Source organism: Manduca sexta, chromosome 28 (assembly GCF_014839805.1).
Source record: "Manduca sexta isolate Smith_Timp_Sample1 chromosome 28, JHU_Msex_v1.0, whole genome shotgun sequence".
Taxonomy (NCBI): domain Eukaryota; kingdom Metazoa; phylum Arthropoda; class Insecta; order Lepidoptera; family Sphingidae; genus Manduca; species Manduca sexta.
Window position 1 is genome coordinate 7488048 of NC_051142.1, and position 27250 is coordinate 7515297.

A 27250-nucleotide genomic window follows, 5' to 3' on the forward strand; every position below is an offset into this window, starting at 1 on the left:
AACTCGAAGTTAAAGCTAGATCATCTTGGAAAAACTTACATATTCTGCCAGCTATCGTACAAATTTCATGCATATATCAAGCTTTTTATGTTGCATATTATTCGGTCCCTAAAGATATGCTTTCCAGATTTTACTTAATTCCAAATAATGAGAGGACATTTTATAAACGAAACATTTCCTTTTAAAGTTTAAGGCTTATTTCATAACGGAAATTAGATAGATATGAGCAGAGACTAATAAACTAAAGGTAAGCATTTGTTATTTAGATCTTAATTTTGTTTCTGATTCAAGACCGCAGTTCCGGCCGTATAAACTCGCCTATAATATCATATCAATGAAATCCGCAGTAACAAATGGATGGGGGTTTAATCAAATTTGTGGGAATTTTTACGGTAAAGATGAACCCCGGGGGCACATGGGGGAGCGAATGAAAAGACTTTTCTTGGAGAAGAAATGTACTAGACTGAGAGTAAAATGTGGTGGTTTCCTTGCGAAAATAGCCGCGATAAAAAAGGTGAAATGCCCCGAGGTTTGTTTTCTATGAAACGTATTTTTCGGGAAATTTCATAAAATTTATCTGGCAATAGCAATTGGAAAACTTTCTTTTTGACATACACCCTGGTTACTGTCAAACAGTTTTTTTTGTCACAGACATTATAAAATAAATACTATAAATTTTTTTCTTTTCTTGATTATAAATAGCAATTAAGATTAATAGAAACAATTTTCATGATTCATATTTTAGTATTAAGAATTAATGTAAAAAAGTAATGCGAGAGAACAATGGCAGTGTCTAACTTTTACGTATTTTTGTTATTATTGGGTATTGTAACAAGTAAGTTCTATTGTAATAAATTTCATTACTTTCGTTAAATACAACTCAAAATTAGATTTGCTTTGATTAAGGCTTGTCATAACAATGTTAATCATCTTTATTATTTAGGTTAGGTATAACAATATTTTTTTTATTGAATTACTTTTTATAATTTACAAAATTATATCTAAAATTTACTGTCTCGATGGCGTAGATCGCGTGGTACGACACCGCTCTGAGGTTCTAGTTTTGAATCCCGGGTCTGGTAGTGAGTTGTACCGCCAACTACGCCTTCGTGATAAAGACGTGATGTGTCTTATATTTCATAATTTCCAACAATCATTTTTTTAATAACATTTATACCCTGGTTTTATCATTATTTTCCTTTTATAATAGCTATACTATATGTATGCATTCATTTCTATATATTGATTTTCAATACAAATTTGGATTTTATTGACTATATATTCATTTCAGTAACTAAATGTGAAAGACTTCATGAACAGATATACTCATCTATAGAAGGGGGGGCTCCATGTTTTAGACGTCTAAATGGCACACACCAAGCAGGATGCTCTTGTAAGTGGTAACTTTTTAAAATATTACAAAATTACTTGATAGACTAATTTACTTTTTTTTTGCAAAATCAAGATTTAACAAAATGTTGAGCATTATGTTCGCTAATCAGTTTGTGAAAAGGACACATGGAGCAACTCAATGTTTTGTTATAATTAAACATTCTAGTCTGTACTGTCATATTAAAATTATAATATGTATACTAATATGTTATTATACTTTGTGATAGTATTAAATTTCTCAATACTCTGGTTATACTTAGAAGACTAAAAAGGGGCAACCCTTTTTGATTGGTAGGTGCTCCAAATGACCCTCTCTGCCACAATATCACTTAAACTTACCCCAAATTTGCTTATTGCCTTTTGCCCAATATCAAGAAGACAAGGTCATTACATTTTTACTGGGGCCAGAGTGATGTATTAAAATGTATTATTCTTTACAGCTTCAGACAAAGGGGCAGTTGGGGTGATACACATGGTGGATAATATAAGCGATGCTCAGTGGCTTGTTTATAATGCAACAGAGGGCCCATATATGGCAGTTGTCAGTACTTCCTTGTTCTATGATATTGTTGAATTATTTATGTCATATCCTAAAAATATTGCCGGTGTGCTGATATATGACAATGTAAATGACAGGTTGGTAATAAAAACTAACAATACATTTAATCATATGCAATTATAAGTATTTGCTTATAATTCCACCCACATCACAAAATGTGCCTCAGATAAAAAGTTGTCTGCAGCACTCAGGGATGATGTTATTAGTGATTATTCCTATTGGAGAGAGATTATTATATTAAGAATTAAAAAACAACCCGAATTTGTAATGTATTTTGGTATATGATGAGTAGAATTCTCTTATCATATTTTAACTTAAATACATTCCACTATTTTGTACATGATGAACAGTGTACAAAATAGTGAAATGCAAGCAAGCAGGATACTGTATTATACCAATATTTGTCAATCTTGTAATGTGACAAGCTCAATGCTATAATGATTGTTAATAAAGTATGTTGTCTCAACTGTCTAGTAAAGTAGCTTAACAAATTGAACACATTGTATGTATAGCTGAGCATTAGTTTACTGTGATTTAACATATATTACCAGGCGATAGGCTATTTAACTATAAAATAGAGAGATAGAATATTTGTCACTCTAACATTGACAACAATTATGATGCATAATTTGTGTCTCAATACATAAAATAACATGGCGATTTATGTTACTTACACTACTTTTCTATCACGGAGTTGTTGCAGTACCTACTGTTGCTGATAATAGTTACTAGTGGTAGGATATATCTGTACTGATATCCACCATCAGTCTCAAGGTTTTAAAACCCGTCATTGTGGCCCACATATATTGCGTTCTGGGATTAGGATGTGTATATTCCGTTGAAAGAGATGGCATAATTGTGTCAACTGGCCAGGGGTAATCATCTCGTCACTCACTTACCATCAGGGGCTGGGGGGAAACTTTGCCGTGCTGATATAGTAAAACTGTTCCCATTGCTACTGTTTTGTGGTAACATGCTTTAATGTATATAAAAATGTCCAATGTTTTGAATAAGGAAAAAAAACGCAAGAAATATGTAACAAAACTTTAAACAGATACATTTGGAATTTATGCAAGTACACTCAAGTATTCCTTAGAATATCATGCTAAAAGCACACATTGGCTTCAAATTCTAATACCCAATAAATAAACAAATTAAATCATCCATATTGTTTTTAGTGCCACATCCTTTACTCAAGATTCAAGATGTCCAAACGAATATTCTTCTGGTCCTGGTAGTTTGTGCTCGTCATCTCAAGCAGGAGGAGTTGTATGGAATGAGAAAGGGACAGGCTTACTAAAGAGAGATATACCATTCCCTATATTTTTTTTACCACAATCACGTTCTGAGGAGATTGTCAAAATTCGGGATTGTTATGAAAGGTACATTTTGAAATAGTTCAGATTCACTAAAGTAAAATAAGCATTCATGATACTATAAAGACTCTTGTGTTTTTAGATTCAACTATGATAAAAATAATCAACAAGGAAGACCACTTTGTTCAGCTCAACTTAATTCCTTCATGTTTGCTGCAGTTAGTAGTGAAGTGTGTATGAGGAGGTAAGTTTAAATTATAAAACAATTTTTGTTATTTTCAATTCATCATTCATTTTGTTTGAAATCAAAAATAAAAATTTACTTACAGATCTGCTACATCGACTCTTTTATCGCCTACTAAAGTTTGTGATCCCTTGGGTGACAATAATGTATACTATTCTTTATTCCCTGGAATTAAGGTATATATTTATGATATGGTTATGGTATCTATAGTATTTATTATTTTATCTATAGATAAACATTAATTTCCAAAGTTGATGTTTTTACAGACAAAAGATTCAGCAAAAAAATCAGTTACATTAGTTACGGCGAGGATAGACAGTGCTTCACTCTTTGATGGTAAGATATTTTTAATTATGTAAACTATTCAACTAAATCCCCAAAAGACTACCTATAATATAACAGTCTGTGAATGAACATAGATGTGTGTGTTTTAATAATATTTCATTCTTTTTCTGGAATCTCTTTGCTGATTTTATGGTTAACAGACAATTTTTTTAGTTTATGAAAAATATCGTAATTTAAATCTAACATAGGAAGAACAATGAAAATCTTGGTATAAATTAACAACATATAAGAAAGAGATGAAGTGATTACTCTATTACGCAACCATTCTTGTACATTGCAATATTTAAAACATGATTTGCTCCCCCTTTTTTATCAATTTTATTGCCGTTTTCATGAAACAGCATATTTTTCTTATTATTTGCGTATAGAATAACAGTCTATTAAAATCGAACATTGTAAAAACTGTATTTAGATAAGTGGTTTTGAGGCTTAATTAATTTTCAATATAATGCACAAAGGAGGTTCTTTATTCTACATGTTATACTGATGGTCTCCCAATAATAAAATCTTTCTTTCTTTCAAGGTGGAATCGATAGTCGATACATTATAATACACATATATTATAATATTAATATATACATTATAATCAATATATTATATTGTAATATTTTTTATGTAACAGGTGTATCGCCAGGTTCCGCAAGTTCTGTTGTAGGAATGGTCACTCTGATAACAGCTGCTGCTACACTCTCTCAATTGATACCTGTAACGGACTCACAATTGTATGGTATGTAATGATTATATATTTGGAGATGTTATAACTATGGTAAAAACCGGATTTAACAATATTAAAATGATCTGGTTGGTATATTCGATAGTAGTTATAATCAATATTCTTTTTATGCATGTATTTACTGGGACCTTGGCATTTAGTAGTTATAACTGATTTCTACAGTAATTTATGAACTTTAATGTCTGAAATATATTTTGATTACATTATTATTATATTATTATTTACCTTAAAAAAATTACATGAACAGGTGGGGGTTTTGTCATCGTCGCTACAGGGTACGTAGTACGTACGTACGTATTCTGTTTATTTAGGTCAATGGCAGTATTTACTGCACAAAAAAAGATTTTTTTTCTTAATAATCTCAAGACACATATATTCCTAAAGTATGTAAGAATGGTTGAATTGCAAACCTGATACAAACAACAAAACAAAAAAAATATGAAATAACATTAACAGGTAGATTTATATTTTTCAGAGCAAAACGTTCTGTGGACGCTATTCAATGGCGAGGCGTTCGACTACATCGGGTCGCAGCGCGTCGCGTACGACCTGCAGCGCGCCGCCTGGCCCGCGCATGCGCCGCTCACGCCCGCCGACATACCGCTGCACGTCGAGATAGGACAGATCGGAGGCTCCGTCATCAGCCATCTCAATGATACCACATGGCCTTTACATGCTTTCACCGCTACGCAAATAGTGTCTGAGGTATTGAATATATTTCTATTATAAACCTATTAATAGTAAGTGTAATCGTTGTTAATTTTTTACTTTAATAAGTTGTATATTATTTTTTTCAGACATTGAAATTTCTAAACAGTCTGTCTACATACGGCGAAATGTATAATATGACAGTTTTCTCCGAATATACGACCAATCTACCGCCTTCGTCGTTACATTCGTTCCGGCGAATATTAAGAAATGTTACAGAAAGCGGGGACTTAGGAGAACTTCTGATAACCGACCATAATAATACATTTACCAACATGTATTATAATTCCGCTTTAGACGATTACGACAAAATAGGTTTTAACTATCACAACATTAGTATTAGTAGTGATGGACAATGTAAGTATAGCAGCTACCCGTTATTACAATCATAATATTGTTTTTTTTATTCAGAATTATATTATATTGACAATGTTGTGTTCTGAAAATCGAACAATATATTTTTTTTCAGTCGTGCCCACGCCTGAACTCATCGCCAATGGTACAATGAAAGAGAACGAGTTGCAAGTAAAGATATCCCGGCTGTCTACGGTGGTGGCTCGCACTTTATACCAGAGAGTTACGGGCAAAGACTACGCGGGGGATGTTGTGGCATCGGCTCATTTGGTAAGTTTGTTTACTAAGCCGCGTCCACACGTCCAGCCGTCATCTTTTCCTTTATTGTAATATTATTGTCTCTTAGGTGTAGCGGATTATTTATTTTTGTAATTAAAAACTGCTGGACTGTTAGGTTCCCGCAAAAACAAGTTTTATTATTTGATTAATTAAGCGGGAAAACTACTTCTGTATAATTAAAAATTGTAAACAATTATGTTTGCAGGTGGACGAGATGCTGTATTGTTTCCTTCGTAGTCAGGCGTGTCGGCTGCTGCTGGCGGCGGAATACGCGCAGGGCGCAGGCGCGGAGGAGAGTCTGCCCGACCGCGCCGCGCCGCTGTACGTGGGCGTGGCCACGTGGCCCGCCACCGCGCCCGTGTTCGCCGGACACCTGCTCGCGCTGCTCACCGGCACGCATCTGCCGCTAAATAAATCCGGCTGCGATGCGCAGAAAGAGGAGGTAAAGCTTTAGTTGAACAGCAGGCGGGGCCTGAACCATTGTAGTATACCAGTTAATATAGAATATGTCACCGTATATTATGTCACATAGAATTGAGGTTCAGTGTCACGATGCCGTCCCGCCCAGTTCGTTTTTTGACGAGAACTTAAATATTTTGAATGTTGTCCCGATATGACCGAATACAATTCAGAACGGAGTCTGCATATGAGTCCGATATGACGATTGGCTCGTCTCCTATTTCATAATGGGAAAAATTACATATGGTGAAAAGGTGGTGCACTAATTGCGCCACTGCCTACAATTTCGTGGATAAAAAAAATGTGTCTATGTGCGCCTACAATATCAAAAATAATAAATTTTTTTTAGGGTTTCTCGAATTATTGGCTACGTGGATGGAATCACACCGGTGTTTGTATTCAGACTACCATGAACTTTAGTCAGGCTCTGAGTCCAGCCTTTATAATTCCAGGTGAGTTCGATATTCTATCTTATTGAAAACTATAAGACTTATTCCAAAGTTTTTATGGACATAGCTGATGCAGGGTTATCAACATTATTACTATTGATAGTATTCAAAATTACAACGTCACTGTTACCTAACGTAACCTATCTGATACAATTACTTTGAAAATCTTTATTTTGTAAGTTAAAAAAGAGCAATTTGTAATATTTTTTATTGCCAATAAAAATAAGATTTCTTTTTTAAAAAATTTATATGTTTTATCATACATTTTAACGTAGACGTACACATCGAGGTTTCGGTTGGATTTGTCTTTGCATATTAGATAACCTTAAAATACGTAACAAAGAGTGTACATTTAATTTGCAGACTACGACCTCAAATCAGGCATATATTCGACGTGGACGGAGTCGGTGTGGCACGCGATGTGGGCGCGCGTGTTCGTGTCGGCGGGCGGCGGCGGCGCGGCGGCGGCGGGCGCGGCCGGCCTGCTCGCCACCGCCGCCGCCGCGCTGCTCACCTACTGGCTGCAGCGACACGCGTCGCTAGTCTTCCTCGACAGGGCGCCGGCCTCCATGGCGGTAGACGACGCCGCTTCGGGGTAACATTATTTATTATTATATTTTAATTGGTTGACAAAACAATGTTTTTAGGTGTAGGTGATAAAAGAAAAACATTACTGATTGATCGAGCTCGGAATACCCCAAAAGGGTATTTGACTCTTTTTGTTCTTTACTCCTATTAAATATTTGCGTCATATAAATTCTAATACAATCTAACATAAAAAATAAAGCTATAATCTTTTGAATTTCGATACGTGTAAGTGTTAAGAAGCGACAAACGAGACGCAAAACGCACGCGTGCGTTTATCGCGATTTACGATGCGTGCGAAAGAAAGATAAAGCGATAACCCCACTTCGCGCCTACTTTTACTGAATTACTGTCTCATTTCTTTGCAGTTCAATTTAATTATTCATTCTATTTGGAATTATGTATAGAATAACGTACAAAGAAAATCAAAAGGCAAATAACCTATTGTGCCCGATATAACGATAGGCTCGCCCTCTTATCACTCATTGCAGTGGAATGCGCAAGGCTAGATTGTGCCCCTTCGAAGATAGAAGGCGTGAGTTTGTATGTGTAGAACAGACTATATATAAAAATGTATATATTTTTTTCAGAATATTAAGGACAGTCAATTGTTGAAGAATATCACACGTTGTGAACGAAGGCTGTGTACATAGACTATGTTGTATGGTGATGAGTTAACATTCCATCACGATTATGATAATGATGTATAAGTCCAAATGTAAAGTAATCTTCATAATATCCAATGACAATGTGTGTTATGATTGGATCATCAATAGGTATTATTGAAATATTTGGATTGTCCAGCAAATAAATAACTCATTTGCTTATACTTTGAATGTGTAGAAATTAATGTACCTAATAAATTATTATATAATTAAGTATTTTTCTTTGTCTGGTAATAACTAATTAAAAATAATGTAAAAGTTTCTATAATGTATTGAAATTACTTTTTATTTATATTTTTTTTTCCTATTTTCTACTTTGTTTTGACAATAGGCTAAATTAACTGAGACAAAATAAAAAGCAAGTAGCTACTATGTTCTGTTTTATTTATCAAATTGCTATCTGTTACTGAAGATAACATAAATGAAATTTTGTCCCAATGGTTTTAAAATATTTTTGAAACTTATTTGTGTTGTGAGAATATTATATACTTTATTCACAACTTCTACATATCTGTCTAATAACGGAGTATCAAACATAGTTTCATTTATAAAATCTGGCTTATAAAAAGTCTTATTAAAGTGAGGTTTAATATATTGCGAATTACTAATAAAATCTCTTAACCATATCTTGCCCACAATGAATGTTGAGTTGCAATGCATTTTTTCATTAGATTTATTTTGGTTAAAGGGATTATTTACTGTTTGTGTTTGCATTATGTTATAGTAATGTGCTAATAAGTTGTCTATAGAAAGGATAGCAAATGTTTTGAAGCCTCCATCTTCGAATTCCGTAGTATTATTTACAGTAGACGGTTTTTTCAAGTCACTGAGAGAGTTTTTGAGCGATTTATTGGCATTATTATTCTTGCTCTGTAAATAATTCCTCAGGATGACAATATTTGAACTGGTCGTCGATCCTCTTGAATACATTACGCCTTGTAAAGTTTCAACAACAGGATCGTCCTTTGGCATATATTTAGGACGTCTAAATGGATACGTAGAACATATTAAAATATGTGCATCATTAATTCTCAATAATTTATCAATAAAAGCTTCTTGTCTTTTACAAAATGCTATAATTAAGCTTTTCGGTTGTAAAGTAATATTCGTGTTGATTTTTGCTTTATATATTAATACAATGTAATTGTTTTTCATGAAAGTCAACGTATTTACATAGAGTCTTCTTAAAATATTTCTTAATGTGTAACCATGGCATGTATTTCGTATGTGCCAATGTCTTATATAAGTTACCAACGGTTTTTTGAGTTTATATTTATAATGTATGCATTTCCAAACTCTAGCAGATTTAACTACTTTTATGTTGCAAGTTTTACTCTCTTCCTGTATTCTCAATGGCGTGTTCTTATATTCCTTTAAAGATTTATCAAGATTATCATACTTGAACAATAATTCATGTTGTCTTTGTTTCTCAAAAAGATCTAATTGGTTTCTTTTCGATCGCTTAACATTGTTGAAACTGAATTGATTCAACATATGTTCTAATTTATCAATGCAAAAAAACATTATCGACAACTCATTTGAGCATATAAAGCTGTAAACGATCGTTTTTGCAGTCCCAAAACTTAAATCAGTGACACCATTTACGCCTACAGAACTACCTTCGTCATCAGACGGGTCTACGGTGGGGCTGTTGGTACAGTTTGGAAGTGTGAATGATCTTTTTGTAGATATTAATAATACATTCTCTCTATTAATTTTATGGTCACTTTCTATTTGTCGTAATGCTCCATTTTGAATTGGTATTTTAAATTTGTAAAACCTTTTATCTACAATTACGTTTAAGAGTTTGTGATAAATTGGCTCTGTTTCAACATAATGAAGGCGCCAACTCTTTGCTATAACGGTTGGCTCCGTGTCTATTTTGTTTTTGACTGCCCCAATATTTTTATTGTACAAAAAATATATCTTATCAGGTAAAGGATTTTTATATAGTATGAGTATATTGTTCCGAATATTTTCTTTTCTTCTTTCATCTTCCTTGGAAGCAGCCATGTTCGAAAGATTTATAGACCTGGAATCAAATAACATCGATGTTCCTGCTTTAAATTCTATATATATTATCTATTTTAGATCTCTTACTAAGATATTATCTACATGTCTTGAGTTCTGTGTACTCTACTATGTACTATAAAGAAATTTGCTATTTTGGTCAAAATTTTGAAACAGGATGAGACCTAGGATCTTTAGTTTCACAACCAGGTGTAACATCTTATAAAATTTACGGTGTTAGAGAAGCTTATGCTAGTTCTAACCACATACAAAACTTTACTTGACATAGCTCTACAGTCTACCCCACATTTCAAAACTACCCACTTTAAACTCGGATGCATATATAAATGTTTCCACTACTCAAGCTGCATTTCTTATGTATGCACGTCTCACTTAGACTATGGCTGCATGCGAGTTGCTTCTCGCATGTACGATAGTTTAATGGAATCGCAGTTTTATAGATAATAGTATAACACATCTAAAAACATAACTATTTGAAAGTGGTACTCAATGTGGGGTGCCTCTCAAATTGTTATAATAATATAGGGAAATTACGATGACATACTTAATAAACACGAAATAATAATATTATATTTCCTGTACATATTTTTTTCTGTGGGCTAATTGTTTTTCATGATTTTATTATTTTGCCCATAATTATAATACACGCCACGGAAATGCAACTTTACATGCTGAAGAGTGTTGTGTTGAAATCGATAAAAAATATATTATTATGATACAATGCTTGATTTTTCCATAGCTAGTAGAAAGGAATATGACCAAAGAGAATTAAATAGAATTATGACGTAATTGTTTATGAGTCAGTATTTAAGAGTATTTATAATACTTTCAGCTTACCACTCAGATATACTATAATCTCAGAACCTCAAGAACACTATAATGCTTTTTGACTGTCAGTATTATTTTTTATTTAGTCGTGTAGTCAATACCTATAATACTAAAAAGAGCTTTATACATTAGTGTTGCACAACCATCGATAATTTGACTATAGATGGTTGAATTCAAAAACTGTTTAGGATAGCGTTTGTATTATCGATTGCATTACCTTCAGTCAATACGATTGATACTATTGATGGTATCGATAGCCCTCTAACGGCAATTATATTGATAAGAGTAATACTATATATTATCGATAATAATACATACAATAGTATCGATGGTATCGATAATATTGCAAAAACTACTAGTTTTAATCAGTGATAGTATTGTTATATCGATAGGTTTTGGTAAAAACTAATAGTTTTTGCAATACTATCGATAGCATTGCCATTATTGAATGTATTACTATCAATAGTACCGATATTATCGATGTTATCAATATTATTTTACATGGAGAGCTTAGACAGTATTCACATGTGACGATAATATAATATGGATAGACTATCGATACGATTGCTTTCACCTTGATATGCAACACTATTATACATCCATTCGGTAAATATCTGTAGGGAAATATTAACCCACTATCTGACCTATATGCCGAAAACTTCGTTGAAACACAGTGGATATAAAATATAGTCTTTGATACTTACAGCTCCTTACATATTACAAAAATGCTCTTTGGCCCTTACCGACTTCTGCTGAGCGCCGCCTTATAATTATTACATAAAAAAAAATTGTCAATTTTATACCCTACTACACTTTATTTAGGTAGTACACACAAACACAACATCACGAATTTATTCACGAAGGGTATGCTGAGAATCGCGACCAGGACACCTACTTTTCGCCAAGTGTTTTCCGTCCCATAATGTGAGACGGAGGAAACCTATCGCCATATCGGGCACAAATTCCAAACTCTGGGCTGATATTGAACAGAAAAACTTAAATATCATTTTGACCGACCCGGGATTTGAAGCCAGGACCTCAGAACGCTATCGAACCGCGCATGTAGTACAACTACGCCACCGAGGCAGTCAGTTTTAGGTAGAACCATTGCCGTATTACCAATGGTGTCACTACTAACGGGATACTAGCGACGACCTGTAAGTCATAACTGTAGCCAGAGGCGAAAGGGTGGGCAGCGTTCACGCTGAAGAAGGCCTCACGCTAACAGGGGCCTTACGTGCTATAGGCATATAATTGAATTCAGCAAGCTTTTTGTGCTCCCGCCACTTGCCTGCCTTAGAGAAAATTTGCAGCTATCCATTGGCGTACCCATTGGTCTACAACGAACAAGGAAATGAAGAGACGAAACCAATGCAAAATGTTTTCAGAATTAGGGGAGAATAGCATGCCAGAGTAACGGCCAACTCGCTAACTGTTAAAGTAGCCCAATTCGTATATTACAGACTTTTGAGGGCAGCAGTTAGTACGACTTATACATCGTACCTTATACGGGATAATGGCCTAAATAAATTAGATTGTATTGATTAGCCAGAGTATAATTCTCTTCAGTGCCTTTACAGCCTATGGAGGGTAGGTACGGCCTACGGGCATCCGCAGTGTTACCAATTCTTTTTGGCGAACGAGCAATAAATAATCTCTGCGATCACACATTATTATTTCATTGTGCAATACATGTGACGAAATGTGTATGTTTTAGTGGATTTATGTCGTCCCCACTACCTGTTGTAAACTAATGCAATAACCAAAACCACCAACTAGTAAAACCAATATAACTCCGCTATAATGCTTCAGTTTTAATAATATAGAGAATTTGGCAACAATTTTATTATGACATTGACACTTTATATGGAAGTCGGGCTCAATGGACAAGTTTTCAGAGCCGTAATAAATAAATAAATATGACATTGACACTTGACAGAGCAATGACTTCGTTAATAAAAGGGGCGATTCGCATTTGCAATCAAATTAAATTGCCGACGAAGCGGTACAGTCCTGCCGCATATAACATTTTATCAAATCATTTTAGCAAGTACTATTCCGCGTCACAAAGGGACGTTTCTGTAAAAATGGCCGAAAAATTATTGCCTCAAATTTTTAAATTCGTGGATCAAAATGCTGAATCTTACAAGAATCTCTTGAAGGAGGCAGTTGCTATTCCGTCGGTGTCAAGCGATGCAAAATACCGCGATGAATGTATTCGTATGGTACATTGGACGGAACAGAAGTTGAAAGATGTTGGAGCCAGTACTCAGCTCAGAGATGTTGGTTTTCAGACTTTAGATGGAAAAGAAGTCAAATTGCCGCCAGTTTTAGTGGGCGTTCTTGGGAAAGTAAGTATTTACGATAATGTTATGTTCTTATCTACATATATTTTTTTATTTTTGAATACTTGCGTATTTGTCAAATAGGTTTATTGTCTTGATAGGTCTTTGAAATATTTTTCATATATTTTTTATTTAGGTATTTAAGTAGGCATGTCAGTGTTAAGCTTCATTTGTTTCCCATAAACTAAATTAGTGTCACAAAATATGTTACAATTCATGAGTTTTGTGCTATGTTATTAATAACATAGCTCAACATAAAGAAGTAAATTTATGTGGAAATACATAGTACACATTATATATAATAATACTTTTATAATGATGAGATAACAAGAGCACACAGAAATTATTTAAGTATACATACATTATCTTGTTTGATTTAAACACATTACATAGTGTTGTAACATTACTAGTGTACATTACTTACAATTTAAATAACATGCTACTAAAGTAAAATAAAATAAATATATATGTTTTTCACAATTTTATATTTTATGTTTTGAAACAAATAAATTCACATTTTCTAGAAAGCTTTTATATTGTAATAAATGTTTCCAATGTAATTTTTTTGTTTTTAAATATTTAGATGTTGTAAACAAATAGTCAATTTTATAATATTGGATAACAGACATAAATAAATGGAATCTGAAAAATTATATAAGATTACTTATAATCTTAAAAGAGATTAACTCTAGATTGAGTCTAAACATTCAGCTACCTGTACATATTTGAAAATAAAATTTTGACAAGTCATGACGGGTTAAAGGGATTTCCAAAAAAATAATTGGAGAAGTATAGTTATATAACATGATATGTTTCTTTTATATAAGACTCCATTTGGATGGATATTTGTGATTGTGAAAAATATGGTTATTAGCCACTGGGCTATTGTATTGAAGACACTGGTCTTGGGTGTTAAGTTTTAGGCATCATGATTTATAAGACTTAACTTGAAATGACTGAATAATAAGTGTACCACAGTAGCATTATTACTGGGTTTGACTACTGTTTATTGTCATGGTGATTATGATTGGTTGAATGAACTTTGCTTCTCATGATTCACAGTTGTCATATACACAAGTACACATGTTGATGTGTGCTTCAGTTGTTCTCTACCCCAGTTACAAAGAACTATTCAAAATAATCTAACTGTATGATACTTGCACAATAAAGAAAATAGATTATTTGAGGTTGTGTATTTTTAAGTTAAGTAAGAACCTCGCTATATTTTTCTATGTGTAAATAATTGCCATGGCTAAGATTTTCCTTGAGGCTCACAAATGCCATTTACTAGTCAACAAGTTTAAAAATGTGTTAATTCTTGATAGCACCTAAAATTTGAATCATGACTAATTTGATTGAATCTGATGTCTAGAAAAAAAAAATTGAGGATTTATTGGCACATATAAAATTGCAATTGTTATTAACAGATTAGGCAGCAGAACAAAGGTATTTCATCCTTAATAACTATTAATATTTGTTTTTTTTTTTAAATATCCTTAAAGACATTCCTAATAAAAAGTCCCAATTCGTAAAACTCTATCTTCATTATTTATCATTTTTATTTTACATAAAAAGTGCATTTCCGCACGACTGTTATGGCACAGGCGCACCGCCGCTGAAGACATAAAATAATATATGTGTATATAGTATAAAAAACAAAGTAAAATTTGGAAAAAAATATGTTTTTATTGGAGCACTTCAAAAACAAATGCCCTTTGGATTTTTTTTATAACATTCATTCCAATTGCGTCAGTCATTGCTCATATTTTTAGGGGCTTTATCAAGAATGAACATCTTTTTCAACTTGTTGACTAGACTATATGCAAGATTTTAGTTCTTTGTCTGTCTCTAGACATTATAATAAGATAGTCTTAAGACTATGCTTGTGTACAAATTGCCGCTAAACATGCAATAAACTCTCTTTCTTAAATGGTCTTTAGAGTGTAAGCCCTTTTTTTGAACACATAATATAGTATATAATATTGCTCTGTTGGAGATGCAACCATAAATTTACTATCATTTATAAAATACATGTTTTTTATTATTTGTCATGTTCATTAGGATCCCAAGAAAAACACAATTTGCATTTATGGCCACTTAGATGTCCAACCAGCTTTGAAATCAGATGGTTGGAACACAGAACCATTTGAGCTTGTTGAGAAAGATGGTAAACTTTTTGGGAGAGGTTCCACTGATGACAAAGGGCCAGTACTGGGTTGGTTTCATGCCATAAATGCTTACAAAGGAGTGGGTGAAGAGGTAAGTTAAATAGTTGAAAATTTAGAGAAACCTAGACTTTAATCTGTACTCATGACTAACATGTGGATTTTAAATTATTGAACCTTACAATGTCCTTTAAATGCATACAAATAAAAATTATAGCTTAAGACCGATTGCAATAAACACGCAATGGCTAATGACTAATGGTAAAATTAAATCAATAAAAATAACTCACCTGTTAACAAGTCAGATAAACTTTATTCTAATTGGTCTATTTTCACTATAAAACGCGCGATTGCATTTAAGATATTTTATAAGAATCGGCCATAAGATTTCTATATAATGTAGTTGTTAAATTTTGTCTAAATTTCTTTGAGTAAAGGTATTATCGACATAATTAGCATAACATTATTTCGAGTTTTATAAACAACTCGGTAAGCATCTGCAATAAGGCTCGTAATAATCAGTTGTTACAATAGTTAAGCTGTAGCTGTGAAGATTCATATAACTTTACAACTGTTAGATGTTATCAGGTAAATTAATTGATAAGGATGTCTTTATTGGCTACCTATGGATGGTCAGCTGATCATATTACAAAATAATATTGCACAAGACAATATCGAATATTAGGATTTTTTGTCACTTTAAGTTCCCGTGCAGACAATGCAGTTTTGCGCATAGTAACTCCTCTAACTCTTGTGGGTATAGAAATTATTGTAATATAGGTTACTAGATAATCCACAGTATTTAGAGTATTTATAGTAGCAATTTCTCAACAAGTCTTATATATTCTCTATGATATCGACAAATTTTATGTTTTCCCAGTTGCCAGTTAACCTGAAATTTGTTTTTGAATGTATGGAAGAATCTGGCTCAGAGGGGCTCGACGATCTCCTAATGAAAGAATTGAAGCCGGAAGGGTTTTTTGAGGATGTTGATTTTGTTTGCATCTCGGACAACTACTGGCTAGGCACCACGAAACCTTGCATTACGTATGGACTCCGCGGCATCAGCTATTATTTCCTAGAGGTGGAGTGCGCAAAAATGGATTTACACAGCGGAGTATACGGTGGCACGGTACATGAAGGTAAATATTGTTTAGATACAGATAGTTATTGTTTGCGACTTAGTACGCGCGAAAGTTTCTTTACAGTAAGAATGTGCCTTTGTGCATTTCTCCATAATAAAAAATACCCTACAAATTCCTAAGCGTCATATGCGACGCAATGCAACTAAAGTTAGAGTTGCTACCAGTCACTCGTCAAAGACATGATACGACATTAAATTTATTAGCAGTAATGGGCACTAAGAAAGAGATAATCGGTATGGTCATATAAATAAATACAACCGAAACTAGCACTGAATCCGTTGCTGAGGTATAAACAATCAGAGCTAAAAATATTTAAAGTAATTCATTATATAGAAGGTCATGTCCTATGTAAATAAAAATATTTTTTATTTCCATTTTATTAACCTTAACGAGTTTGGACTTATTACTGCAACAGTGCAGGTATATAGATTTGCCGTGCGATTACATATAATTGTCTTTTTAAAAAAAATAAAAAGAAATTTAACGACAGTTCCAAAAAGCTCTTAGTCTGGGTTTTATTACATAATAACACAGTTTGATGTGAATCTAATTACATTATATTATGCGAATTATTGCTAAAAACCGTCAAAACTTAGTAAATAAAGTTATAGCACGGTATTCATTAATTTGAGTACTCTGACTCAGTATAGAATACTACAATTTATCCTTTTCTCGGTGGCGGTCGGTCTAATTTATTATGATTTGCACACGATTTAAGAATGCCTCGTGTTTAATGTGAGGTACGAAACCCGTGGTGGATATCATCCCGACAAAAAGGCCGAAGGTCTCCCATATGAGGCAGCAAGTATGAGGAATCCTGATGATGTACTAAACAGTACTGCGCTTTAGGAATTTTGTTTAGGGGTTTTGTTAGCGGTTTCGAAAGCGTTGAAGACGTTCTTGAAATAAAATTCTAATAGAATTTCGTCAATGATATAGTTATTCTTTGTCAGAAATACAAAGAACCCTACGTTATTCTACCACCCGTAAACTATTTATTTGCTAGAAACACAATATGTACTGTAAATATATATAGTAAAGAAAATATCAAGGAAAAATTCGCAAAAATATTATATTTGATTTTAGAGATAACTCGTGTTTAATAGATAATGATGTAATCTTCTCCAACCTGTATAATCCAATGATAAACGTATCGACTAGTTTAAAAAATTTAAATATTATGATAACCAGCCGGCGGATTATCTTTATCAACTGATAATTTGATATTTGCCTGGCAATAATTTGCAATCAGTGATGCGGACTTATCTACAATACTATCTTAACATTGACTGATTACAGTTAAGCAACAAAGGTTTAGTGTTTTCGTTGTCAAACCAATAAAAAAATAAATATAGTTTACGTATAATAAGGAAACATTGCGACGTCTGTTTGTCACGTGCGTACTGCACAGTCTGTGAAGTTAAAACGAAGAATCTCATTAGTTTATTTTGACATCCTCCGGACCTGCTTACGTGACAAGACATTATCTTGATCATTATGATCCTTGTTTTTTAGAAATTAAAAGTTTTTAGTAATTATTATTTATTATTGTGTTGAAAGATATGGGATAAAATTTTAAACATATATTGCATGAGTCTTTGCCCTAGATTAATGTACAGGCTTCTGTAGTTAGGGAAGAACATAGGTTTCTCTCTATCCCTGGAAAATATATAGCGGGAATTTTATCCCGAAAACTCTCACGCGGACGAAGCCGCGAGCTAATTACAGTATAGCAGTATAGATTTGGCATTTAGGGTGTACATTTGCGTATGCATTTTTATTTCTTGCGTAACAGTTATCGGCAAACCTATATTTTGTTATTCGATTCTCATTCATTCTCAGATTGTGAAATACTATGTAGTTCTTAGTTTAATGGAGCAAGCACGTGCGTCTTTTGTCAACCATCAATCAATATAACTTGCTAGACAAATAGGTACCAAACTGCACGTCGTCTTAAATCAAAAACTTATTGTTGTGGCCTACAGAACGACATATTTCATCATTATTCATTTAGTGTTATGGGTATCTTGACTGGTTGTAAATAAGTAATAATTAGCTTCAAAAGAAGAAAATTGTCTCGAACATTTTGGGTTTCCTATCTTGACTCTTGACTCGAAAGTCCCAGCAGGGGCCACCTTCGCTAATGGGAGGTTTTTGGCAGTAGATATCTACGAGGCCTTTTTACCTTATATTTTTCTCTTTATTATCCTTGCAAAGCACAAGGTTCCTTTAAGCGCGAGGTCCTAGGATGTAGCCCTGTTTAGAGTCCCTTGCACCGCTGGCTTTCTTTACGTCGCCTAACGTCTACCAGTAGGGGCACTTGGTATAAGTGCGCCACTATGACCGCGTGGCGTACGTCATGACGATAATCCTAAATTCTTTGTTCCCTATTAGTTACAAAAGTGATTTGTCTCTCCTTTAACAATATCTATTCGAGTACATACCAGCACGGCCTAATACAATGGTCACAAGTACTGTAAATATAAATGATGTAGAATAAAAATGCTGTCTTGACGTAGATACGAAGTATAACACTATATAAGTATTGATGTTGAATAAGAATAAACAAGTAATGGCATAAAGAGAAAGAGAGACTCTTGACACAATATTTAATAATATCGAAAAAACACTCCAACCTTAAAGTTTTTGCACCTGTAAAGTTTAAAGAAATATAATCCTTACTAAATATTGTCATAGGCATCAAATTTAACATCGCCCGAGTTTTATTGTACAAGTTTTAAGAAAAAATAAGACAATATTAGTAAATCATAGTCATAATATTTGTTTTGCAGCTATGACGGATCTCATTTATCTTATGAGCCAGTTAGTGGACAAGAATGGCAAGATCTTAATTCCGGGCATATACAACTCGGTGGCGCCACTCACGGAAAACGAGAAGAATCTTTACACCACGATCGATTTCGACCCTGAAGCATACAGGTACATTAATTACAATGCCATCATTATCATATATACACGATCATTTCGTAGAAAGTACGACACGTTATTGTTAATTGAAAATATTAATTACATTGGTAGTCTTATTGATCGCATATTTCATAAATGCGTCGTGTCATTGTATACCAATTATCGACTCATAAAAATAAAATACTGCCTCTGTGGCGTAGTTGTACTGCATGCGCGGTACGGCAAAGCTCTGAGGTCCGTGGTTCGAATCCCGTGTCGAACAAAGTTATATTTGGGTTTTACTGCTCAATATTAGCACGGAATTTGTGTCCGATATGACGATAGGTTCGCTCCCTATTACATCATGCGAGGGGATACACTTGGAGTAAAGTGGGCGCTTTAGTTGCGCCTCTGCATATCCTAAATAAAAGACACGCACAAAATATGTTTGTTAAATGGTTTTATTTTAAATTATGTACAAAAACCAGAAAGCTAAATCTCAATCGCGTATCTTCAGTCCATTTTCAAGAGTGTAGTAGTTGTGGAGTAATAGCATCAAAGAGTTTGAATCCAGAAATCAATCCACTCTATTAATTACCAATAGAGAGTTTATACAAAGTATTTAGTGTTGGAGTACGACGAGCTCACTGTAGCGTCCCGCATATTTTTCGTGTTGAAATCTTTGTAATTTGATTAATTTATTAATTTAATCATGAATATTGTTAATGCTAATATACTAAATAAAGAATTATTTATATAGTTATTCAATAATTTTGTGTTAAGCCTAAAGTTCATTTGTCGAAAAATTTTGTGTCTTTTTTATCGATATATCCTATAATTTACTCCTTAAACTAATTAATAATTTCCAACAGCTAACTTAAAACTTTGGTATATACACTTATATACCACTTTATTTCTCTGAGGCGTTGATATAGTAGTCGTCTCACTATCACACATGGAGTATTCCTACTGTGTTGTTTAGTTGTATAAAACATATGACGCACTAATTAAATACTAAGTACAATTTAAAATTCGCGATAACTGATTTGACTTAATATTTGTTTTTAGAAATAGTATTGGAGCGTACAAGTTGGCGCACGAAGGTGTGAAGGAACAGTTGTTGATGCACCGCTGGAGATACCCGAGCCTCTCGCTCCACGGCATCGAAGGTAAATATCGCACAGTTGTATGCTTGTGGTAGGATACTCGTGACTCATAGATCGACTGTCGACTACAAGGTTTTATACCCTCCACAATGACTCACAAAAGTGTACCGCGTTCCAGAATCGGTCTGTATATACGGTTTCGAATAGACCGGTATAACTGTGTCGATTGGCGAAGAATAATTATTTCTCGCCAACAGATACCCAGTCGGAACGCCACTCCACTTTGTATCTCGTGAAAAGTGAACTCACTTTGCTGTGCCCCTATAAAAATGTATACGAACGCGTAGTGAGGAATAGATAACATTTTGTATTAAATGATGATTATAATTATCTTTTCATTTCCAATCGCCAGGTGCCGCATTCCAGCCCGGCGCGAAGACAGTCGTTCCGGGGAAAGTGATAGGAAAGTTTTCAATCAGACTGGTGCCGAATCAAGAGCCAGAAGAGATCGAGCAGTTGGTGTTCGACTATGTCAATAAAAAGGTTGGAAATGTTCATGACTATATTTTAAATTGTAGAATATCGTGATCGTGATAAATGAATTATTTGTACGGTGTGTGGATTTAACCTTTTTCGTACCATACTTATCAAATTCTCGACAAAAGAAGTCTATTTAGATATATAATTCTTTTATAAAACTTACTGATAACAAAAATTAAAATATTGATTAGTCTTGGAATCTTATAACAGTCACTTGGTTAAAAACATGTTCATTATTCCTATAATTATCGTTATAATGAATAACGGGTTATTTTTATAAGCTAAATCTTGTAACAAACAAGTAATTAAACAATAGAATAATTACCTAATTATTTCATGATTTCAATGCCAACATTTTTCTTCCGTAGTTTTTTTGCCTTACACAGACTTGTCAGATCTGTCAGAGTCTTAGTAATTGAGTATTATATTAATTTTATTTACTTATAATAATTAACGCCAAGTGTAAATTGCTACAAAAAAGATATACTTGATTACTTAATTTGTCCATCCCTTTCTAAAATATGTTAAGGCATGTGATTCACACCTTTTCTCCTTGCTCATAGCTATTGGGTGGCGTGTCAGTGTCGTAAACCACATTAGAGGGGCGCATATATATAAAAAATCGTAACCATATGTAAATGATAAAATTGTCAAAACTAATAATGTTAATAATAATATTCTGTTTTGTTTGTCAGTGGGCGGAGCATGGGTCGCCCAACAAGATGAACATCACGGCGCAGAGCGGCCGCGCGTGGACCGAGAACCCCGACCACCCACACTACCAGGCCGCCGCGCGAGCCACCAAGCTCATCTACCAGGTAACATGATGACACATTATGCATCGCATATTTCCATGCTTATAAATGCCTCAGGTAGTCGACACAATTAATTGGACAAGAAATATCAGACATCAGGGACGTGAGAATCGCGAGCCGATATGAAACGAGGCAGACGCCATGATGATATATTTGAATGGTTTGAATAATTTGCCAGACGGACCCGGACATGTCGCGCGAGGGCGGGTCGATCCCGGTGACGATCACGCTGCAGGAGGCGAGCGGCCGCAACGTGCTGCTGCTGCCCATGGGCGCCGGCGACGACATGGCGCACTCGCAGAACGAGAAACTCAACGTGCGCAACTACATCGAAGGCGTAAGATTACTCTTTTACCTATCATTAACTAGGTGTTGTTCGTGGATTCGCTAGTGCGAAATGCCTTTTCCGCTACAAATCTTCCTGAAACATTGTAGCGATTCATAACACCATTACTTCAACGCCAGCGCCATCTATTCGGAAATCAGATTAATAAATTCATAAAAAAATATTTTACTGATTATACTGTCCTTCAAACCGGATCACAACAGTGCTTTTACAATGTTGTTTGGCGGCTGTGTAATAGACATTGCGGCAGTATGTAGTACGTAGCCGGATTCTCGTACACGAGAGACCTACCACCAGTGGATTTTTATACTCTTATTTTCATAATTGACTGAGGTTGTGTATAAATAAAAAAAACTATTATTTATGGTTTCGAGTAAAATTATTGAAACACACAACAATATACACACCTATGCTTTAGAATAATAATGGTATTATTTAGGATTATATTAAAATACACATGTGAAATAAAAAACCGATGTCTACGATACAGGCACAGCCTAGTGTTATAAAGCACCGTTAAAGGAAATTATGTACCTTCAATTTGGATAAAATTATTTATGTTATTAATAAAAATAAATTAATCAGTTATTCACATGTTAATCCCATTGTTTTTATTGTTTCGTAAAAAGCTAGATATGCAATTAACACGCGCAATTTCACTCAAAATTAACCCAATTTGGACGTTTAAATGACAAATTACTAGCTGTCTGTTTTGCTCGTACTATTTGGAATCCGTCATGTCTTTCACACGCCATGTTATTGTAGTGAAATGGAAAAGAATGACTATGTGCTCGCTGAATTTTTTTTCGTTTGATTAGTATGGTTTGGCAAATCTATACATATATTATAAATTGTTATTGAAATATTAAGTAATAAGTGCGTTTATATTTTTATAAATTCTATTAGCATAAAATATATGTAGTATCCACACACCAATCCATATTTTACTGATTTTACACCAGTACAACCAGATCTAGAAATATTTGGATCCTAATAGTTAGTAGTATGTTATTGAAATGCACATTACTTCTCATGAATTGCTTTTTCTTCTCACATGGACTTCTTGGAAAATTGTAAAAACTGGGAAAATGTATTATGTATTTAGGTTGTACCTCGGTGGATGATAGGGAAATAATATTCTATGGATTCATTTACGAACTGCAGCATTTTAACTAAAACCTATATTTCGGAGTATGCAATATTTAAAAGGTAGTTAAAAAGCCAGCAATAGTATTTGCAATAAGGATAGTTACAAGGAAAAGTTGATATGTAGTGGATACGGCTTGCTGAATTTCCGGCACGTCGTTGAAGTGGTTTTTGCAGTCGTTTTTATTCCTTGTTAAAAAGTTTTTAATTTAGATGCTTTTTTAGTTAACAATACATAGAAAAATAATTAACATAACAAGTATATTATACTGGTTACCAATTTTGGTGTCTGTGATTAATAAAATTTGCTAGCTAAGATAGATAAATGCATACGAGTAAACAAATATACGGAAATAATATACAAATATAAATTTTAATTAGTCACGACTCTAATATTTGTAACCAGTATATACCTTTTATGTTACATTGTGTTTAGGTTTTTGGAGGTTTTTGAAGGTGTTTCAATATTTGGTTTAAGTTCTTCTTCTTTGTAATCTTATAAATAATAGAACCTCATCTCCATATGATATAACACCGCTTATGCGGTAGTCGTGAATTTATACACGATGGAATTATGATATAGGGCAGCAAGGGCAGCTACCGCTGTAGCAGATCAGTCAGTTTCTGAATACATATCTATTCATTCTATAAAATTAACGTCTCTAAATACAAAGTTAAGTTATGTTTAAAAGTGAGTTGGAGTTGATTTTTTTTGCAGTTTCTAACGATAAAAGTACTAAACCCTCTAATAGTCAGAGTACAGAGTAATTATCGTTAAAAGCGACAAGATCGAATAGCTTCAAAAAAAAGTTTTTGTATACACTGCTCATCTTCTTCCTGACTAACTTTTTCAAATCCATGAATACAGATATTAATGCCTTTAAAATGATGTCTCCTAAGAAAGTCCCATCACAAAATTCCACCCATAGTTTTCGAGGGTGGAATATTTTTCAGAATTTTTGTGTATTACAGTATATAGATACTGATAGCCTAGTTGGGTGTGGAACGGACTGCCAAGACGAATGTCCGCAGGTTCAAATACCAAGGGCACACACCTCTGACTTTTCTAAAAAATCATGTGTGTATTATTTGTGAATTTATTGTTCGCTTTAACGGTGAAGGAAAACATCGTGAGGAAACCTGCACATCTCAGAAGTTCTCTATAGGAATTTCGAGGGTGTGTGAAGTCTACCAATCCGCACTAGGCCAGCATGGTGGACTAAGGCCTAATCCCTCTCAGTAGTAGAGGAGGCCCGTGTTCAGCAGTGGGCAAGTATATAAACAGGGCTGATATTATTATTTATTGAACAAGATGTGTGCAATTTTAAGTTCGCTTGAAAGCATTTGCAGGAATCCTCGACTAATATATGAGGCTTAACGGGAATTACCCTAAACATTACAACATTATTCTGTTCATTTTTAGGGTTTGTACTTCAAAACCTACGGGGTAATTCTATTTCGGTTGACTTATAATTATGAAATTTCGCAAGAAGCTAGGTCTTACAGTTCATGCTAAGAAAAAATCTGAAAACCGTAAAATTGTAATTTAATAAATATATTTTTTTTGTACGGAACCGTAGGTGCGCGATTTTAAATTGCCTTTTTTCGGTTTTTAATTAACAGATTTATCCTGTTATGTTATATATATTACTATTGTTAAAATTTGCGAAGATTTATTACCGTAGTTGACATTTGACATAAAATGATCATCCGGTTTAATATATTATAGGCATTTATTTCCCTGAAAAGTACACAGTTGGACTTTTATGACATGAAGTACTTTCTCGCCCGTGAAGCCGCGAGCAAAAGCTAGTTCTAAAATCAAAATACATTGATGGTTCATGGGTAATCCGACGCTTTGACGCATAAAATAATTGCGACATATTTGAGTCAGATTAAAGTGTTTTTAACAATGCCGGAGATAACTAGGCTATCGATAAAAATGATATTTTTCCGTTCGTTTAAATAAGCGCTTGTTTCAGTAATTATGTATTGTACCTAAACATTTTTAATTACCAGTGTTTAACTAACGGCCTTGTAAAAGGGTATTAGAAAATATATTGCAATAAGGAAAGTACCCGAGATAATAGTAAACGTTTAGAAGTATTGTATCTAATAGGGACGCATTGTTGTATATATATATTCCTATTTCCCACTATATCGGTTTAAGGCTGTTGTTTACGGAGAGCAGGAAAATTGTTTTTATAAATACTGTAAGTTTGTAAAAGAACGAATACATATTGTTGATTCTGTTCTATATAACAATGTTTTGAAGTTGGTTATGGAAGTACAAAAAACAAGTATTTTCAATGTATAGAAACAGATTTTCGAAATGTGTACATTATCATTCTGTAAAAGTTACTTGTTTCGTTAAAAACCTTTTATTAAGGTTAAGTTGTCGTAAACACGTACAATACATATTTTTACAGAAGCAGTGAGATATATTATGTAGCAAGATGTAGACACCGTTCTATATTCTCATTGGTTTAGTCTTCTTCAATGATATTAATAAAGAATTTACTATATTCAATACACATATTCAAAATAAAATGTATGACATATACTACGTTAAAAACATTATGCATTATGTCGGGTTAGAAAGTATAAAATAAATTAGCATCGTTTTTAAGCCGAATCTAATCAGAAATATTTTTGAACGAGGAAATTTTAACGTAAAGCAAGTAAAACGACTTGTAAAAAAGGGACGAGTAATTGCCCCGACCGATTCTTATAATTTATCTCGATTTCTGTATGTAGACCGAAGTAATATAGGCACACAAATAAAACTTTTGACAAGGGTGCTGCGTTTCCAGTTTTTGCATTGACGTCTCTTTGTAATTTAGCCCCAACAGGCAACGGTAAACGACGTCTTCCTTATCACTTTGTAGTAAATCCAATGTATACGTCGAGATTTCCAAACGTTTCTGACATCGCGTATCACCTTCACCTTGTGCGTATTTATCTGCCTGTGTTTATGTATTCAGTATCGCGAATGGCCTTTTTTATTAAATCCTTTACCAATGGCAACGTTTTCGTACGCAAATTTGGACTGACATTTCGAATTTGCAGATAAAACTGTTTGCCGCTTACTTGTACGAGGTCGGCAAACTTCCCAAATGAGGCGGGGACGAGGGAACGCATCTGCGGGGACGGCGTGTGGAGGTTGGACATTGGTACAGCGTATGGTATCGGGCATTAAGATTATGTATAATTGTACAATGGAAATAGCAATCATCGCAAGTACAATATGTAAGCATAATACTTTATTGTAAAATGTAGTACATACATTTATTTTTAACACGATGGTGCCTTAATTGCAATTTATGGTTTACATAATACATCCACAAATGTTATATTTAAGCAAGTTAAATATATTAAAAAAATAATTAGTAAATCGCATGTCATCATCGAATTGAAATAAAAGACAACGCTATACCTAATGTTTTATATTGTTTAAATGCTATATTTTTATATAACATGATTTTTTGTTTATATTTTTACCAGAACAATAAACGATTCTAAGTATCTCGGTTGTTTATTTCAATAGCACACTTAGGTTATCTATAATGACCGTCGAGTGAAGCAGAAATTGAAAGGAGCGTCTGCGAACATTATAATATTTTGTTGGTCATTCTAATTTCTATTGTTATTTAATCAATCAATATCGACGGGAGGTGGTCACGGTTAAAATGAATGTCTGCCGAAACTATTGCAGTGGGTCAACGGCACACTGTCACTAACAACTTTTTCACGAGCTATATTATTAGGGTGGACTAAAAATACCTATA

General features: G+C 33.8%; 3 protein-coding genes across 6 annotated transcripts; 2 read left to right on the top strand and 1 right to left on the bottom strand.

Annotated features, from left to right (window-relative positions):
* Positions 1-599: 599 nt before the first annotated feature.
* LOC115445751 (nicastrin) lies at positions 600-8460 on the top strand. 4 transcript variants are annotated; one of them, XR_005113286.1, is made up of 16 exons: positions 600-835; positions 1292-1393; positions 1833-2028; positions 3130-3333; positions 3410-3511; positions 3597-3687; positions 3778-3847; positions 4479-4583; positions 5065-5294; positions 5387-5654; positions 5767-5921; positions 6136-6372; positions 6739-6841; positions 7202-7282; positions 7341-7433; positions 8014-8460. XR_005113286.1 is itself a non-coding variant. In XM_037444399.1 (16 exons), exons 1-16 carry the CDS (start codon positions 784-786, stop codon positions 8074-8076), a joined length of 2157 nt encoding a protein of 718 aa, XP_037300296.1. In that variant the 5' UTR covers positions 600-783; the 3' UTR covers positions 8077-8460. The 4 variants fall into 4 exon arrangements, 2 of the variants coding, with proteins under 2 accessions (XP_037300296.1, XP_030028007.2); XR_005113285.1 differs by having other exon boundaries at positions 7202-7279; positions 7338-7433; XM_037444399.1 differs by having other exon boundaries at positions 7202-7285; positions 7339-7433.
* LOC119190931 lies at positions 8456-10896 on the bottom strand. Its single transcript, XM_037444400.1, has 2 exons — positions 10664-10896; positions 8456-10120 (listed from the first exon to the last, which is right to left on the bottom strand). Exon 2 carries the CDS (start codon positions 10099-10101, stop codon positions 8485-8487), a length of 1617 nt encoding a protein of 538 aa, XP_037300297.1. The 5' UTR covers positions 10102-10120; positions 10664-10896; the 3' UTR covers positions 8456-8484.
* A 2007-nt stretch (positions 10897-12903) lies between these two features.
* On the top strand, positions 12904-26988 carry LOC115445769 (cytosolic non-specific dipeptidase). Its single transcript, XM_037444565.1, has 9 exons — positions 12904-13298; positions 15354-15551; positions 16338-16599; positions 19395-19542; positions 20578-20678; positions 21028-21158; positions 21851-21973; positions 22149-22307; positions 26532-26988. Exons 1-9 carry the CDS (start codon positions 13035-13037, stop codon positions 26580-26582), a joined length of 1437 nt encoding a protein of 478 aa, XP_037300462.1. The 5' UTR covers positions 12904-13034; the 3' UTR covers positions 26583-26988.
* Positions 26989-27250: the final 262 nt, after the last annotated feature.

Excerpts from the sequence above, each read along its gene's own strand:
- LOC115445751 (XM_030172147.2), top strand. The coding sequence starts at position 784 with ATGGCAGTGTCTAACTTTTACGTATTTTTGTTATTATTGGGTATTGTA. Across the intron at positions 3,688-3,777 it reads CTTTATTCCCTGGAATTAAG|ACAAAAGATTCAGCAAAAAA; the intron begins GTATATATTTAT and ends ATGTTTTTACAG. Across the intron at positions 3,848-4,478 it reads CAGTGCTTCACTCTTTGATG|GTGTATCGCCAGGTTCCGCA; the intron begins GTAAGATATTTT and ends TTTATGTAACAG.
- LOC119190931 (XM_037444400.1), bottom strand. The coding sequence starts at position 10,101 with ATGGCTGCTTCCAAGGAAGATGAAAGAAGAAAAGAAAATATTCGGAAC.
- LOC115445769 (XM_037444565.1), top strand. The coding sequence starts at position 13,035 with ATGGCCGAAAAATTATTGCCTCAAATTTTTAAATTCGTGGATCAAAAT. Across the intron at positions 13,299-15,353 it reads TAGTGGGCGTTCTTGGGAAA|GATCCCAAGAAAAACACAAT; the intron begins GTAAGTATTTAC and ends CATGTTCATTAG. Across the intron at positions 15,552-16,337 it reads ACAAAGGAGTGGGTGAAGAG|TTGCCAGTTAACCTGAAATT; the intron begins GTAAGTTAAATA and ends ATGTTTTCCCAG.